An 18,217-nucleotide genomic window follows, 5' to 3' on the forward strand; every position below is an offset into this window, starting at 1 on the left:
AATAGAAACTTACTGTTTTCTAAATTTTAAATCATTATCTGTAGAATATCACATAATTCACCCATTTCAAGTATACAATTTAATGATTTGTTTGTAGTAACTTTACCAAGTTGTATAACCATCACCATAAAACAGTTTTAGAACATTTCCATCATCCCCAAATTTTCTTGTCCCCATTTACTATTAATCCCAGTCTCCCAGCCCACGCCCTTTGCCCCAGGCAACCTCACATCTAGGTTCTGAATGGAATCATACAATATGTAATTTCTTGTGTCTGGCTTCTTTCACTTAACATGTTTTTGAGGTTTGTCCAAGTTGTAGCATATGCAATAATTCATTCCTTTCTATTGCTAAGTAGTATTCCATTGCGTGAATATATCCCATTTTGTCTATCCATTCCCCAATTCATGAATGTTTAGTGTTTGTTTTTGTTTTTATCCATTTTTGGCTCTATGAAAAATACTGCTAAGGACATTTGTATACAAGTTTTTGGGTTGGGTGGATATTTCCCTCAGGTAGATACCTGAGTGTGGAATTGCTGGGTCATATGATAAATTTGTGTTTACATGTTTAAGAAACTGTCTTGAGAATCTTGATTCTTTTGAATAAACTCTTTTACTCTTTCCTTCATGACTAAAAAGCTAGTGATTCTACCATATGGAACCTACTCTGCTCATTCTTTCTCTCTGCTCACACCTCTTCTTACAGCCCAGGATTAAAAACAAAAACAAAAGCTATTATTTTTCTCCTGATTGGATACATAGCAGAAGAGATGTGAAAGGTCCAAACCACAGAATGAGCCTGCCAGAGCAGTATAAAATGTATTTTTTCCCTCTCTCTTTTTTCTGCCTACATGGTGCAGGCGGAGAAAAACACATTAGAAGTTACTGGGAAGTCAAACCTTCCACTTTAAAAGATTGGCTTAGCTCCTGAATCACTAGTTAAAGTCTTTATTTACAATGCTCTGAGCAAACATTAACTGTTACCTAATTAGAATTTAGTTTACTGGTGAGTTGTGAGTAGCTACTAAGTGCCTAGTACAGAAAAAGATGAAAATAGGAAAGTAGTTTCCAATCAGCAGCCTCCCCACTTCAACAGGTTGTGGTCCCACCGGTGGGAAGCCCACACCTTGTAATTCCTTTGTAATCACATTGTAGATCACAAGGGAATTTTGGACTTTTCTCCTGTTTTGCTCCCAAATCAGTTGACAAAGATTTTTTTTAAGGGGGATGAAAGAAAGTGGTATTTGAATTTAGATCTGCCCTGAATTAACAGCTCCTCTAGCTATAAACAAAGATGCTGGGGGCAGGGGGGTTGATCTCGAAGTACAGCGAAACAAGTATTGAAGTCATCCACGTATTAGGGAGGGAATACGGAAGCCCACTGATTTACATTCACTTTGGGAGGGCAGAGGAGAGGAAGGTGACATGATTCTATGGGCTTTTGTTCCTTTTGTGTTCCTACACTTGAAAGGAGAATAGAATTAACTTTTACTGGGCACCAGCTTCCCATTCCATCTGCCAAGGCATTATTATTGTTCCCACTTTCAAGATGAAAAACATGTGACTCAGAATAGTAAAATCAATGACTCGGGCTGAAACCTAGGGTCTAATCACAGATGTGCCACATACCAGCTATTTCTGGCACCTAAGCTGAACTCCTTCTGCCTTAGGACACCGTAAATGGTGACGGTTCAGGGTGGCTTAGCCAGTGGTGTTCTGGTAAATTTTAGTAAATGTTTGTCAAACGGCTCCCTGGGGGAAAAAATGTATGCTTATATATGTACACAAGTTGTGTTATAAATTTTACTGATATAAAGATGTATGGCATACCATTTACAAATAGTAATCAAATATACAGTATTCTTAAAATACATCCCATATAGCCAATTGATTCTCACAGAATGACTTTATTGAGTTTTGCTAAACTCATATCTCTAGCCAACCTCTGGTTGCAATTGACAAGGGACTACAGTTCGGACATCAATATTGATTAATATTTTCCTTTACTTTAATGAGTAAAACAGAAGCGAAACCACAAAGAAGGATGCCAGAACTTCACTGATTCATCAATGATGTCAACACCTTCTTTGCTGAATTCGAAATTAGTTTTGAATACTGGAAAATATCTTCTCGGTTCTTGTGCTATTCACAATGGTACAACTACAGACATGACTCGCTTTTATCTTATTTATTTATTTACTTACTTACTTACTTATTTTTGGCTGTGTTGGGTCTTCGTTGCTCCCTGCAGGCTTTCTCCAGTTGCAGCGAGCGGGGGCTACTCTTCGTTACGGTGCACAGGCTTCTCATTGCGGTGGCTTCTCTTGTTGTGGAGCATGGGCTCTAGGTGTGCGGGCTTCAGTAGTTGTGGCACGTGGGCTCAGTAGTTGTGGCTTGCGGGCTTAGTTGCTCCGAGGCATGTGGGATCTTCCCAGACCAGGGCTCGAACCCGTGTGCCCTGCATTGGCAGGCAGATTCTCAACCACAGCGCCACCAGGGAAGTCCCTAACTTTTAAATTAAATCTGCTTTATCAACATTTCTTCCATCATTTTTTTAAGTTAATTTAACAACAAAGCAGTAAGTCAAATCCCGATCTGTAGCACATGCCAATGTCTGTGGTATATATGCTCCAACTACGGCCAAAGTCAATGCCAATGTGAGGTCATGAAAGGCACAGTAGCATATTTCCATCCTACGGATATGACAGACAAAAATAACACCACGACTGCAGGTAGTAGTAAAATGTGGTAAAATAATTAGGAAATGATGTGTTTTAAGTATTTATTACATTGGCTTTTAATATGTGTATTCCATTGTAATTTTATTTAATTTTTTTAGAAGACTGTGTTAACAACTGGCTTTCAAAATTCATGACATTTTTAACACTCAGCTCTGCTGTGTAGTGTGAGCCGACTCCAGTGCATCACCATGTATGGAAGGTCCCGTCATTACTGACTTTATGTTTAAAGACTTAGGGCTTTCTCTGAACGCTGACAGTTACTAGATGACCTTGGGAAAGTTGTTTGACCTCAAGATCATTCCTTTCGTTGTCAAGTGGGGATGGTCATGCCTTCATCATAGTATCACCGTGAGGATTGATAAAGTGACCAGCCCCGTGACAAGACAGTAAACCTGCTCAGTAACTAAAAGTTTGCACCCTAGTTTTCCCCCTTCATACTTCCCGGGGCTCTATGCACAGACAGCTGCACCGGCCCCCATTCACTCTTCCCATCTCCGTCACTATCAATTCCAAGTTCTGTGTCCAGAGCTAATAGTGACCACATGACCTTCCTGATTAGGAGAATACATACACGTGACAAGCAATAGTAAGTAATAAGGATTTTCATGTATTAGCTCATTTGATTCTCATAACAGTTCTATGACGGAAGTGTTTTTATCCACCTTGCTTTGCAGATGGGGAAAATGCAGCACAGAGGGATCAGGTCACTTACCCGAGGTCACATTAAACCTATCCCACTTGAAGTGCACACAGATCCCATGGCCTCTTGGTACAATGCAGATCCTGGTTCTGTAGGGCTCAGGTGGTGCCTGGGATTCTACATTTCTAGCAAGCTCTTGGGGGATGCTGCTGGTCTAGGGACCACATTTTGACTGGGGACGAACTGGACTGCTAGGCTGAAAAGGAGGCACTGTCACTTAGGTGATTCCAAAGCTCATGTGCTTATCTCCAATGATATTCAACTTTCTGGAAAATTAGAGCTCTGTGCCAAGCAGGAGTCTTCTGATGGGGGGTCCTGGGGGCACATGGCATCAGAAATGTCTGCAGAACAAGACAGGCAGCTCAGCTCCAGGAGCCTCTGTAAATAAGCTTCACATACCCAGGGCACCTGTCTTCTTCATGATGACAGTGTTTACCATTATTTGAGTCACTCACCAATGTGCTACACACCATACACCCAAGATGACTAATACCCCACACAAATTCCCTACCACTAGGCCCCTGCCTACATCTCACCCAGGCTTCTGCTGGAGAAAAAATTTAATGCCTCACCCCATCTGACCTCATTCACCAAAAGGCCATTAGATGGTCTTCCCCATCCATCCCTGCATTCAGTCCTCTTCAGCCATGCTGACCCCCTCACCTTGACTCAACTGCTCAACTGGCCTTCTGTCTTCAGGTTTTCACCCCAGCCATCCCTGGGGCTGGTTGCTCTTCCTGCAGATACCCCAGAGCTGACACCTGCACACCTCCTCATGGAAGCCCACCTTGACCACCCCATGGAATAGTCACACCTGTCCACATGTCTTTCTGTGTATGGTGCTTGTCAGCTTTCTCCCCCACAAAGGTAAAACTCCTTTTCTGTTTTGTTCCAGGAAAGTTAGGAGTCTTTATTTTGTTCACTGATATATCCCAACACCAAGAGCAATCCCTGGCCCATATCCTGCACTCAGAGGAAAAGAAAACGTATTGTTGAATTAATTTTGAGAAAGATTTGCAGCCCAAATATTTATTGAGGAAGTATTGGATTCAAGCACTGTTCTAAGTGTTTCACATGCATTATCTCATTTAATTCTCACAATGTTCTCAAAATATAGCAAAATCTAAACACCTCCCAGTGCTAAGTGATGCCATTAAAGAGTCCCTGGGAAGCACAGATAAGAGGATGTGTTATAACAATTAGATTCCACCCTGACTTTTCCATGTTTGATTATGTTTTGATAAGTGCTTTGGAAACCAGTGTCACCAGACAATATGTTAAGATAGTTCTGCTGGGGCTCAGAGCTCATCAACGTGGGAAAGCAATTGGGTACAATGGACAGCCTATGAGTTCCAGGGTAAATCTGGGATCGTGGATCGTGCTCACCCCCCATTTCCATGAATCCTGGCATGATGCACTAGAAAGAAATGGTCCTTCAGTCAGACAGGTCTGATGTTGAATCCCAGCTTGGGCACTTATAGCTACGTGGCCATGGGCAACGTGTTTGGCCTCTCTGGGTATTCTATTTTCCCACCTGTAAAATATCATGTATCAACAGGAAGAATTGAGGAAAGTGGTTGAAACACTAAGTAGTATTTTAGGTCAATTTGTCCACTATTCCTGATTTCAAACTCATGCTCCCTCACCAGGACCCTGATGGAAAGATCTGGTGTTAAAGCTCAGCTCTGTCACGTCCCTCCAAGCTGTGTTGAACCATTCCTGTGGGTGGGGCTCCGTACTAAGAGCAGGAAATACAGGAATGCCATCTTCTCACTGAGAGATGTGGGCAGGGTCCTTGAGTTCTGTCAACACTCAGTGGCTGAGAGGATAGAACAAGGTGTGTGTGGAACGAGACCTTGCACTGTGTTCATCCGTGGACCTCTTGTAGAAAGTTGGAGATGTTTATACTTTCTCTGCATACAGACAGCGATTTGAGGGGTCAGGCCCATTCAGGGACAGGCCAACGGTGCATGACAGCTGCCATTAGGGCGCAGAGTTGGAGCTATAGAGAGAGAACTGTTGAGAGAATGTCAGGGACCAGACCATGAGAGGCCTGTGTGCCACGTTCAAAACATAGACTGTAACCTTAGGCAGTGGAAACACCAGATTTTAGAATGAGGACTCCAGCTGCAGCTTGGCAGATAGATTGAAGAAAAGGAGAAATGATGTAATGGAAGTAGAGGGATTACTGATAAGGGGCTGCAGATTCTAGAGCACAGAGGCGACGCCAAGCCCAGGAATTGTCACGTTATAAAACTTCCTCCTCTCTCACCCCATTTCCCTTCTGTGCCTTGATTTCCCTTCCTTTTTCTTGGCCCTCTGGAGTCAGGAAGTGCTGGACTGGGAGATGGAGGAAAAGATATTGTCTTGAGGATCTTCATTCTCTACATTCTAAGCACAAGGTCCCTCCCTGGCACCCCTGCCGACCACCCTTTTACTCTTGGGTTTTTATGGAGTGTGTACTAACCAGGCACACATTGAGTTTTTGTTCTGAAGGTTTTTAAAAGATAAACATATTGCTTTTTTCCTGTTGCTTTCTATCATGCATCCAGAATCTTTCAGGCATGACCATCTATAAATTAAATTCCACTATGAATACATCTATGGACATATAAAAAGGGTAATTCACTGTTGTTATTATGTTTGCTCATTACATACATTGATGGCCTATTAGAAGCTACATCCTCTGACAATCAAGACAGAGGGGGGGAAAAAGGAGAAAGCATTTGAAAAGATAGGTAAGGCTTCTATTTCTTGGTTCATTTGTTTCCTTTTGCCGAATCAAAATTTAAACAACAACCACCAAAAAAAAAAACAGGAGAAAAGGTTTCATAGGGTTTCTTGAAACCTGAACATAAAAGGATTCAGGATTACTTTCTTGTTTTCTAAATTAGGTTCTTTCTTTTGTCTTTCTGGCCTCAAGGAGATTAAAAAGAAAAAGAGATTTTATTTAGAAGGCACACAAAGAGGCTTAATTAGAAGACAAGCACTGAGGAAGCCCAGGCGAAATGAAAGGGACCTCAGGCACCACGCATGGAAACAGGAGCTGATCCAGAATCTTCTGTGTCAGCCTCTGGTTAGTGTGGGCAAGCCACTTTACTTGTCTGGGCCCAAGTTTTCTCATCTGTAACATTAACAGGTTCAAGCAGATGATATGCATAAGGGGCTGCAGATTCTAGAGCGGAGAGGCGACGCCAAGCATGGAGCCCCATGCTCTGGGACTCTCTGAAGCTGTAAGTCTGGGAAAGCAAAGAGTTACATTCAGACACCACCCTCCACTCTGCACCTGCAACCCACAGGCAGAGCTGGTCTATGCTAGAATATTCCGGCTCCATTTTCTGCCTTAATAAGCAAGAATTAGTAATTCCCTCCAGAGATTCCTGCCTCTGTATATGGATCTTCTCATGAGAAACTGTTTGCTGCTAGTCTGTGTGAGGGGAATAGCAGGAATTAAGAGCTTTGGTGGGGGGATGTACACACCGATCATGATCATGCAGGTGATCTTGAAGCCTGAAGCCTGATCCATTTCATCAGAGAACCCACAGCCTCTTCCTGAGTCCAGAGAATCGGGAAGAAGAAGTGCAGCCCAAGCGGCTCCCAGAGGCCTGAAGGAAGCCCAGAGGTAGCTGGCCAGGTATGAATCTACAGGCAGCTGTCATAGCTGTGTACAAAGGGAAACTCAGGGAAGAGCCTGGTGGACTGTCCTGAAGCCAGGGAGCCATTCAAATCAGGAGTCAACAAAGATAGGAAGCCGTGGGGAAGAAAGAAAGACAGAGGAGGTGAGCTTCTTGCTCATTAGCTTGGTTCGCACTCACAGGCTGCCAGCTTCACAAGGGTAGGACCTTTTGTGTCTTGTCCACCTGTGTCTCCAGGCATAAGACAATAACCAGCACATAATAGCTACTCAATAAATATTTGACTGAAGGATGGCACCAGGGCCCACTGCTCAATTTCAATTCAGTTCAGTAGAGGACTTAAGTCTGAGAGGATTTTGTTCACAAGACCATGGGACAGAGCCTTTCAGGAGCTGTCAAAGAGGCTACAGGAGGAGAGGGGCCAGGTCCAGGATGGGCTGGGGGCTTAGGAAACATGGCTGCCATCCACTAAGATAGAGAACAAGCACCATTCTAGCTCACAGAGGGACTTAGGACATCTGCCTAGTCACATTTGGAAAACATAATTGGAAAAGATGGTATCTGTGCTGGGCCCAGCAGAACAAGGAGAATTTGATGATATGGAAAAGTTAGAAGGAGAAGAGAAAGAGAGAGAAATGAATCTCAGGTAGAAGAGACCACAGAAGAGAGAGTTTCAGTGTGCTGTGTTTCAGGTAGCAAGAGGTTCGGTTTGCCTGGAACATAGGTTTGTAAAACAAAACTGGAGAGTTGAAATGATGGGTCAGATAAAATTAGCAGAGGATCTTTGAGTAGAAAGGGACTGATGTCAAGGAAACTGACAAGGAGCTCTTGAGACCCAGTTGAAAGATCTAGGGAGCTTCAGTGAGCACAGGACCCTTAAGTTAATTCATTCTGCCACTAAGTTCTCAAAGCATGTCATACACACACCCCTCTTATGCCATAGTTTTTAGGACTTTGCCACAAGACTTTCATCTGCTTATGAATCAGGACTCTTATTCCCCTTTGTTTAATGCAGGGACAGGAAAGTGTTCAGGATACATAGAGTAATGATGCTTCAGGGAACACACCAACCAGTCCCAAACTCTGATTTTACACATGGCATAACCATGACCGGGTTATAGTTAAGTAACATGACTGAGATAACACAGTGAGGCAGTAAAATATTTAGGGCCCGAACCCTAACCCTAACCCTAAGGTCACAGGACCAAACTCTCTTTCCTGTCCAGGTGGCTGTCCCTGACATTATTGTCCAAGGTTGTAGCTATAAGTTCCACAAATAGGAGACACTGGACAAGACAGACAGAAGGCTCTGAGCAATGCCCCCAACGTTGAAGCTGCTTTGGAATAAAAGTCTGTCTTGTATCTGGGTCATTCCCCTCACTTTCCACTATACACATACTGTCAGGCAGGGCAGGGACACCTCCGAATTTGGTCTGTTTTTATCTCCTGGTGTGTACAGACACAAGGAAGTACAGGATCTTACTGGATCTCCATCTGTGAGCAGAGTTTGAAATCATGCCTTATCATCAGAGTCTGCCTCCAAGTAAATGTAGTTTCCCATGAGATATCTAGGCGTGGGTTTATTGCAACAATCCAGATAGACAATTAGGCCACATCCCATGGACAACAGCATCCACTGTGTCTTCACTGGCAACTCAAATTCCACTATGACTCAGGCACCAGGAGAGAGAGAATGTCCCACAGTGGAGGCCAGGGCAACCTGCCAGGACCATCTCACACTCAGGCTTCCTGAAGAAACTTACTCAAAGCCGTGCTCATTTCTAGAGGGACACTTTAGGACAAAGAGTCTTCTGTGTGTACATCTTTCCCTGCTCCTCAGACACTGTGGCTTGGAGTGAAACATCTATTTTCTATATGGAGTCCGTTCCGTGAAGGAACAGGTTTCATACCAAGGTTTGTCTCAATAACCGGGGTGCTGAGTCTTTGTTTCTTCATCTGTAAAATAAGGATAACGTGAATATCTGATATGAAGCACTGTTGTGAGGATTAAATTAGAAGTATATTAGTCAAGGTTACATATATTGAGAGAGAGATTTATTTTAATGAATTGGCTTACGTGCTTATGGGGGTTGGCAAGTCTGAAATCTATAGGGCAGGTAAGAAGAGTGGATGTTGCAGTCTTGCACCCAATTCCATGGGACAGCAGACTGGAAATTAAACCAGGGTTCCTATGTTGTAGCCTTGAGGCAGAATTCCTTCTTCAGGAAGGGAAACCTCAGCCTTTGCTCTTAAGGCCTTCAACTGATTGGATGAGACCCACTTTTCAGAGACCTAGGGAGGGTCATCCACTTTATTCCAAGTTTGCTGATTTAAATGTTAATCACATCTAAGAAATACCTTCTCAGCAACATGTAGACTGCTGTTTGACCAAACAACTCGGCACCATAGCCCAGCCAAGTTGACAGGTAAAATTAACCATCACAAAGGCATGAGTAATAGCAGCTCTCTCATTTCAACTCTCCACTGTGGTCAATTTATTACTGAATGGACCTTCCTCTCAAATTCTTCTGGGGAGGTCACCAGCTCAAATCTTCAGGGCCCATTCAAGCAATCTAAAAGTGCAAGAGAGTCGGGAATGAATGGGGAGGCTGCATGAGCTTGAGAAAATCAGCCCTATGTAAATATATTCAAACTCAAACTTTAAAAAAAAAAAAAATCTGTGTGGCTAGAAGCCTGCGTATGTCCTTCAACTTTTCTCGGTTCAGCAGTGCAAACACATAAAAGGTATCCATCATCCAGGCTATGGCATGTCAAATCCCCAAGAACCTGGGCTTTCCTCAGATGCTCAGAGAGAGTGTTAAACATTTCTTAGGTTTAGAAGAAACTGTGTGCAGGAATACACAACTTGAAGGAAGTTTATACATACCACCCCCTTGGCTTAATGACCAAATAGAATGAACAAAACAGATATCCATCACTTGGAGAAGTTGTTTGTGACAACTAGTGCAGTGACTATTTTAAGGGAGTTAGAAGTATATCAATGCTGCTGCAAAGCTAATTACAATGACCCCTCACACGAAACAGCAAAGAACTGGAGAACCAGTTTCTTCTGGGATTAACCGAAAAACTTTTGAAAACAGGCCTGACATTTTCAGGAGTCACAGAAGGTTGTAAAACAGGCTGCAGAAAGATTCTAGCTTATTTGGTTTGCAGGTTTGCCAAATACCTTCTGAATGTTACTAACTATTGTCACCTCTACTCACACTTCTACATTGAGGGAGCAATATTATGTGGCAGACAGACACTGAAGTGGCCCCCAATTACCTCTTCTCCTGGTACTTATGTCCCTCCCTGTATAATCCATCCCCATCCCTCTTAATTGAGAGCGAGGCCCGTGACTGCTTCTAAGCAACAGGAGATGGCAAAATTGATGAGACGTCATCTCTGTGGTTACATTACATGAGATTGCAACTTTCCTCGTCTTCTTGGTTTGCACATTTTGATAAAGCAAGTGGCCGTATTAGGGAGGCCCATGTGGCAAGGAACTGAGGGTATCCTCACACCAACAGACACCAAGGAAGTGATCTTCTCAGTCCGATAGGCCATAAGAAACTGAACTCCGCCAACAATCACATGTGCTTAGGACCAGATAGATCCTTTCCCTGTTGAGGTTTCAGATGAGACTCCAACCCTGGCTGACACTGTGAGGTCTCTGCAACCTCAACAGAGACCATAAAACAGAGGACCCAGCAAAGTCACACTTACAATCCTGACCCACGAAAACTGTGAGTTAATAACCCACACTATTGCCCTGACTGAAATACTTTCATTATCAACTGTCTTTCTTGGTGCTTCTGGCTGTCCACCTCTGCTATTCCTTAATTATTTGAGTAAGAATTGGGTCCTAGATAATGAAAACGATCACTAACATGCAATCAACATGTGAGGGAGGGAGTTATTATGACTCTGCCCTTCTTTGTGGGTAAAATGGAGATGATGAGATAAATTTAGTGACTCATTCAGTTGGCAGAACCAGGTTCGAACCCAGATCAAGTACAAGTGTGTGCTCTTAACCTTTGTGTCCACACCTCATCACGTTCCACGGAGACTAGCATCTCTCTGACTTGCTTATCCACTCCTTCCTAGGGGACAACCTGCCCTCAGGATCATACTGCCCTTGGCCACATCCTTCCTTCCATCCTCATTCTCTCCTAATGAGAAATATAGCCAAGACCTATGTTGATCTTAGGACCTCAGACTCTAAAGAGTCAGAATGCAATATGATGTTACACTAGACTTTGGGAGTTTCGCCATAGCAACCTCCTTTGGGAATTGTCTCAGTTGAATGGAGTTGCCTCACCTGGGGCAGCTCACATCCACTAACTGGTCCACCTGGGAGTACCAAAACACAGTCCCCACCACAACTTGGAGTAGTTCTGAAGGAGCATCATACCAATCCAAGAGCACCACCCAACTTTTCCCCCTGCCCAATCCTGCTTCCTTCCCTTCCCTCCACAGGGACGGATCCCAAGAGCTCACCCTAATGGACTTCCTGCACCATCATCTCCTTCTCAGAGTGTTTCCTCGGGAACCTAATATGTGGCAATTCCTCAGGAGATGGAGCGTAAACAGAACATGAGATAAAGAAATCCAACAGGACTGGGGAAAGACTAGGACTGACCTCATAGGACTGTTGTGAGCATTTGATGGATTAATATGTGTGAACTGGCAAACGATGGTCAGTAAATTGTAAATCTTATCTCAGTTTCAAGCTGTTGTTATTATCATGATAATTATAACATTATACATTATTGCTATTCATGATCTTGGAGTCAGCAATCCAGCTGCACAGGCCCTTGAAAGAGAATTATGGCTTAAGAGCAATTTGTGTGATTTCTCAGAAATCTGCAAGCTCAATGGGAGTGTATAGAATGAGAAGCTTCTGGAAAAAGCTGAACTTGATCTGAAAGTTTATTAAGAGAAGTGTAGTTTCACAACAGAAGAAATGGTAGTTCTCTTTCTGTGCTGGTCAGACTGTACCTGCCATGTTGCGTGTACCTGGGAGTACAGGTAAAGGTGAGAAATTAGAGGAAAATGGCCAGGACAGCTTGGAGCAGGCATCTTTAATTCTCAAAATGGGTTGCCCCGCCTTACTTTCCACCTCCCAGTTCCCCGTGTCATCTGTCTGGCAAACGCCTGTACATCCTCATTCATCACTCTGCAGAAGCCTTCCTTGACTACCCCCTCACTTAAAGGTATGACCCATTTCTTTTCCTTTCTTTTTCCTTTTATCATTACACCTAATGTCTTGCCCTGCTTGAGCTTTGGGTCTGATTCATCTTCTGTACCCTGGAACAGGTTAGATGTCCTGTATATTAGTTTCCTAGGGCTGTTGTATCAAATTACCATAAACCAGGGCTTAAAACGTCAGAAACGTATTCTCTCGCAGTTCTGGAGCCCAGAAGTCTGAAGTCAATTCAGAGGGCTGTGCTCCCTCTGAAGGCTCTAGGGGAGCATCCTTCCTTTCCTCTTCCAGCTTTGGGTGGCTCCAGATGCTCCTTGGCCTGTGGCAGCATTACTCCAACCTCTGCCTCTATCTTCACATGGGACATTCACATGCCCTTCTCCTCCACGTCTTTTCCTCTTCTAAGAACACCTGTCCTTGGATATACAGCCACCTTAATCCAGGACGATCTCATCTCAAGATCTTACCTTGATTACATTTCCAAAGAACCTCTTCCCAAATAATTCACCATTTCTAGACAGACACATTTTTTTATAGACCCTCTTCAACACACTACAGCCAGTATGTATTGATTCAACTACGCAGAACTGGCTTCTGTTAGATCTACCTGAAAAGTAAAGAGGATCTGGAGAGGGCAGACTCAGAGGGGGTGTAAGAAAGGGATGGAGCAATAAGACACGTGAAGGAGGACTGGATGGGTTTTGTCAACTGACCATGCAGGAGGGAGGTGCCAAAGAGAAAAAGGAGGGCTTCCCTGGTGGCGCAGTGGTTGGGAATCTGCCTGCCAATGCAGGGGACACAGGTTCAAATCCTGGTCCGGGAAGATACCACATGCTGCGGGGCAACTGGGCCCATGAGCCACAACTACTGAGCCTGCGCGTCTGGAGCCTGTGCTCTGCAACAAGAGAGGACCACGCACTGCGATGAAGAGGGGCCCCTGCTCGCCACAACTAGAGAAAGCCCTCACACAGAAACGAAGACCCAACACAGCCAAAAAAAAAAAAAAAAAAAGAGAAAAAGGAAATCAGAGATCTCTGAAAAGTGTAGAACAAGAAGTGTTGGGTGTATAGTTAAGAAGAGAAGCTGGTTCCTGTGAGGTGATATGCCCTTTCTCAGTGGAGTAAGAAGTGATTTCAAGAACAATTCATTGGCTCACCCATTGACACTCTGTGCCTCAGTTTCCCCACAAACCTACAGCACTTCCCACTTTTCTGGGATGTGTTGAGTTCTCTGTGTAATAAATTAGCCTGTGTTCCTTCCCCTACTCTAGGGGAACATGAACACATACAAGGCACATACAAGGCAATATGATAAAAATATGATTGTTTATTTACTTGTTTATGGCCTATCTCCCAACAACAATAAAAGATTCACGAGGCAGGCTTCATGTGTCTTCTTTAATGACTGCATACAGCCTGGCACAAGATAGATCCAATATTACTTGCTGAGTTAATGAATGAATGGATTCATGAACAAATGAATGAATGGTAAAACAGAGATATACCAAAAATACTAAAAGGGTTGAAAGAGAAAGCAGCACAGAAGACCTCATGGGGAACTAATATTTGAACTAAACCTTAAAGAATGGAAAGTATTTTGCCAGATCCAATGGAGGCAAAAGAAAAATGGAATCGATCATCTGGGAGCATACAAAAGTATGACGCAGAAAGAGGACAACGCGGGGGCCTGGCAGAGGGAGAGGGTGGCAGGAAATGAGAACGCAAACAACAGAAATTGTATTCAAGGCCACTGGGGCAGGGATCTTGGTTATCATGGTAAAGAGTGTGGACTTTGTCCTGCAGAAATAGAGGCGTGGTGAGGATTTTCAAGCAGGGAGGTGACTCAATAATATGCTGCTAATTAGAAAGATGGTTGTTCTTACTGCAGTTTTGTGGGTGGATTGGAGCCCAGGTGGCTAGGGGACCAACACCAAAGTCCAGACTGGAGAGAACTTAGTTCTGAAAGTAGAACTAAGACCGGGTATCACTTATGGGAGTGGAGAGAGAGGATGTTCGGGAATCTATTGTTAGGACCTGGTAACAAATTGTTGAGATGGTGAGGATGGAGAGGAGAGGAAAGAGAAGACTTAAGGTGAGTCCCCAGGCTGCTGGTTGGGAAACTATGTGAGCAATGGAGCTGCTCACTAGGAAAACTCACTAGGAAAAGGGCCTGGGTCTGACAGAGGATGAGAGGACCAGTGAGAAAGGTCCCAAAAATAGTTAGATGTTCATGTTTAGAACTTAGAAATGAAGTCAGAATGCAGACATAGATTTACGACTAGAGCTTTAACCCAGATAAATTTTTTTTAATGAAATAATAAAATATATGAAATAATACAATGATGAAATAATTGTGTAATCGTGGAATAACAAAAAAAATGAAAAATAACAGAATAATGCCATCATCTTTCTAGATGATCAATTTACACAATGACAAAATATATCCAAACAACTCACTATTTTTTGTATTTATCATGTTGCAATCATTAGGCTTCCCACAAAATCCTAGGTGGAGATAGAGTCTCAAGTCATCTTTTGGTATTTCCTGGAGACCTTTGTTCACATGTGCAGCCATGTACATCCACTGCAGGTCGGGCACTGACCCAAACCCTGGGCATGCAGAGCCCTGCAGTCCCTGCCCTCATGGAGATGGCAGTTCTGCAGCTTAGCAGACATGAATACAAGCTACGTGTTAAACCAAAGGACAATGAAAGTTCAGACAAGTTCTGTGAAGGGGTCCATCTCAGAGGGGAAGGAAGGTTTCTCTGAGGAAGTGATGTGAGCTGAACTCAGAAGCATGAGTTAGATGCAGGAGAAGAAGGAAGACAGCAGGTGCTTGAAAAAGAGGGACCAGTCCCTGGAAGAGACCTGGGGGAGGGAGGGGAGAAAATCTAAGGACCAAGAAGTAGCAGGTGTGGCCCAAGGGGAGAGAAGCAGGGGGGCAAAGGGGTCGGAGGAGCTACCCAGGTAGCTGCCAAAGAACATTTGTGGAGGGAAAGATCATCCTTAAATGTCCGATAAAGCTCACGAAATGCCTGCACAAGAAATGGAAGTATATTAAACTTGGCTAATGAAATGAACAAGAGATGGTTTATGATAGAATGTCTTACTGAATTTGAACAAATTAACTCAATTTAAAATAAGTTGATCTCTTCATAGGAAATATCATCACAAAGTGACTAAATTATACAGAAGCTCAATACAAATTATTTTAATCCAAGTTGCTATTTCTAAATCATCTGCCTCCCTAAACCGGATGATGTTTGCTAGTTTGGGGCCGAATTCAATTAACATAGGAAAGCATCAAGGACATTCCTTAGCCCATAGGCACTGTCCTTGTTTGACAGCCCCCCTTTAACCAGGTGTGATGCTCTTTGCTGTACAGAGCGATGTCATGGACAATCAGAGAGCTTAAGGAGGGCACCACCGTGACCTCCCTGATGTGGGAGTGCCCACGTCCTCATTCTGATGGGGACGGTTATTCTACCCCACGCTATTGCCACTTGTAAAATAAGGCACTTACATTTAAAAAAAGTTTGAAGTAATTGGATTACTTTAAACTCAGATTTTGTTTAACCCCAGTGGAAATGCAAAGAGAAATTTCGAATTTCGTGCGAGATGCTAATTGCTTACATCTGACTGGGAGGTTGTTTCTATGAAGGAATGCACTTAATTATTTTTTTCCCCCTCTCTTCTTACAATTTCCTGACTATAATCTATTTTCTTTCATCACAGGGGCGATAGAAAAGCAACGAAAGAAGAATCCCGTGATTTGAAATTCCAGAACTTTTCTCTGCCAAACATTAGGTCAGAATATTTCCTTCTTTGTTAATAGAGGAGTAAAAATTTTGATGTTGCGGCAAATTAGCTGACCAGCATGTGCACACACACGCACCCTCACACACACACACACGTACGTACACGCACACGCACGCACACGCACACACACGAAATGTAAATGGGATAGAATTGTATTGCTGTCATTGTTCTTAAAGGTTACACGGTGACCAAGGCCCAGAACAAGAAGGGACTTGACGCAGGTTGAACTGCCAGCAAGTATGTGATGCAGATACAGGCTATGGGGGAGGGATGGAGTGGGAGATGGGGGTTAGCAGATACAAGCTATTATATATAGAATGGGTGGACAACAAGGTCCTACTGTATAGCACAGGGAACTTTAGTCAATATCCTGTGATAAACCATCATGGAAAAGAATATAAAAAAAGAATGTAGATATATGTAGAACTGAATCACTTTGCTGTACAGCAGAAATTAACACAACATTGTAAATCAACTATACTTCAATTTAAAAAAAGTAAAGATCAGATGCAAGGAAAAACAGCCAATAAAAAAAATTTATAATTGAAAGAAATTTTAAAAACAGGCCCCCAGGTGTCCACAACATTTCAGACCAGGGCTATTTCCACCACCCACCCAGGTCTCTCAACAGCCCAAGAGACAGCCAGGGGGAAGCTTACGTCCTGCAGTTGCTGAAGGACTTAAGTGATGAATCATGGATGGATCAGGCCATGAGCTCACAGCCAGGTCTCGGAGCAGCGAGGAGACTAGAGGGAGCCTTGTGCGCATTTGGTTTCTTTTCTTTGTCCTTCAATTGAGCAAAATATTTACTGAGCAATTATGGCATTAGGACTTGCACGGGCTCTTGGAAATGCAGAGATGAGAGGCAATGTCCTGTCTCCAAGGGGCTCACAACCAAGGCTTAGAGCTCAGAAGGAAAGCTACTTGATGAAATGACTGACAAGGGACCAATCCTGAAGCCAGCTCCAGCTCTGCACTGGCCAAGGTCTGATCCTGGACGGTACCCCAATGCTCAGAGGGATTGCAGGCCTATCTCACCCAGCTGGAACCCCCTTGCCGAACCCTGCCAGAGCTGTCTCTGTGCCTAGAGGGACCCAAGGGTCTCTGACTGCTATACCAACCCTTGCATCCCAGTGAACTTCAACTCAAGTCAATCGCCAAACATCTGTTCAGTGCCTACTAAGTGCCAGGTACCATAAGCAATCTTGACATGCTAAGATGTACCTGAAGAAATATTTCCCCTAAGCAGAGTGGACGCGTGCCTATAAAACAGAATACTTGAAATATTTTCAAGATTGCATTAAGCAAAGGAAAATTTGTGGCTATTCTCAGACTTCTTCAATGTTTACATTAAACACAGTTGAATGCTGCATTTTAAGTCGGTTTTTCTTATTTCTTGACAATAGCAAGAGATGAGAGATGGAAGGGTTAGAAGTCTTCCTTCAGATGGAAATAGTTGCAGCAATTACATACATCAAAGTAATATTTACAGTTACATTTGAAAAAAAAAAAAGAGAGAGAGAGCACAGTGCTTTTTTCCAATACAAATTATTTCAGGATATATCAGAGCGTGCTCAAGATATATTAAAAAGAGCAACAGATGATGTTTCTGCAACCTGTTCCAAACTATTTATAAACCCAAATTTTTTTAAAAAATCCCTTATACACACAAATCTCTGTACCTTTGCATATTTTATAATGAAAGTATTATATGAATATAAATTAGTAAATGAGATCTATAAATCAAATCAAAATGTGTGAAAACTACATATTTGGATCTACCATCATACCTGCATAACTATTAAACTGATGTTTTCGTTCTCCACACAAATTATAATTCTTATCAGCATCTGATGATGATGAAGTAAGGACAGTGCTACTGGTGGTCAGGGCAGCAGAACAGAACAGGTCTGTGGGTGCTGGATTGAAATTTCAGCTGACCTGTTTGCTAGCTCAACAGCGACCTCACTCTGACAAGCCTATTACCATCTCAATGCTTTGCATATTTTAGAAATGGTATCTGAAAACCAAGGAGGAAAAGCGAGGGGATGAATTGGGAGATTGGGATTGACATATATACATTAATATGTATAAAATAGATAACCAATAAGAAAA

The 18,217-nt window shown here is 43.1% G+C and overlaps 1 protein-coding gene across 2 annotated transcripts in view; it reads left to right on the forward strand.

Moving 5' to 3' along the window:
* Positions 1-18,217, forward strand: part of CLNK (cytokine dependent hematopoietic cell linker) — a 187,515-nt gene that overhangs the window by 63,567 nt on the left and 105,731 nt on the right. For both annotated transcript variants that reach the window (XM_024741747.1, XM_024741746.1), the window contains exon 3: positions 16,019-16,090. In XM_024741747.1, the coding sequence (XP_024597515.1) occupies positions 16,019-16,090 (72 nt within the window). The remainder of the gene's footprint in view (positions 1-16,018; positions 16,091-18,217) is intronic.

The sequence above is a fragment of the Neophocaena asiaeorientalis genome, unplaced genomic scaffold (genome assembly GCF_003031525.2).
Source record: "Neophocaena asiaeorientalis asiaeorientalis breed wild unplaced genomic scaffold, Neophocaena_asiaeorientalis_V1.1 scaffold218, whole genome shotgun sequence".
Lineage (NCBI taxonomy): Eukaryota > Metazoa > Chordata > Mammalia > Artiodactyla > Phocoenidae > Neophocaena > Neophocaena asiaeorientalis.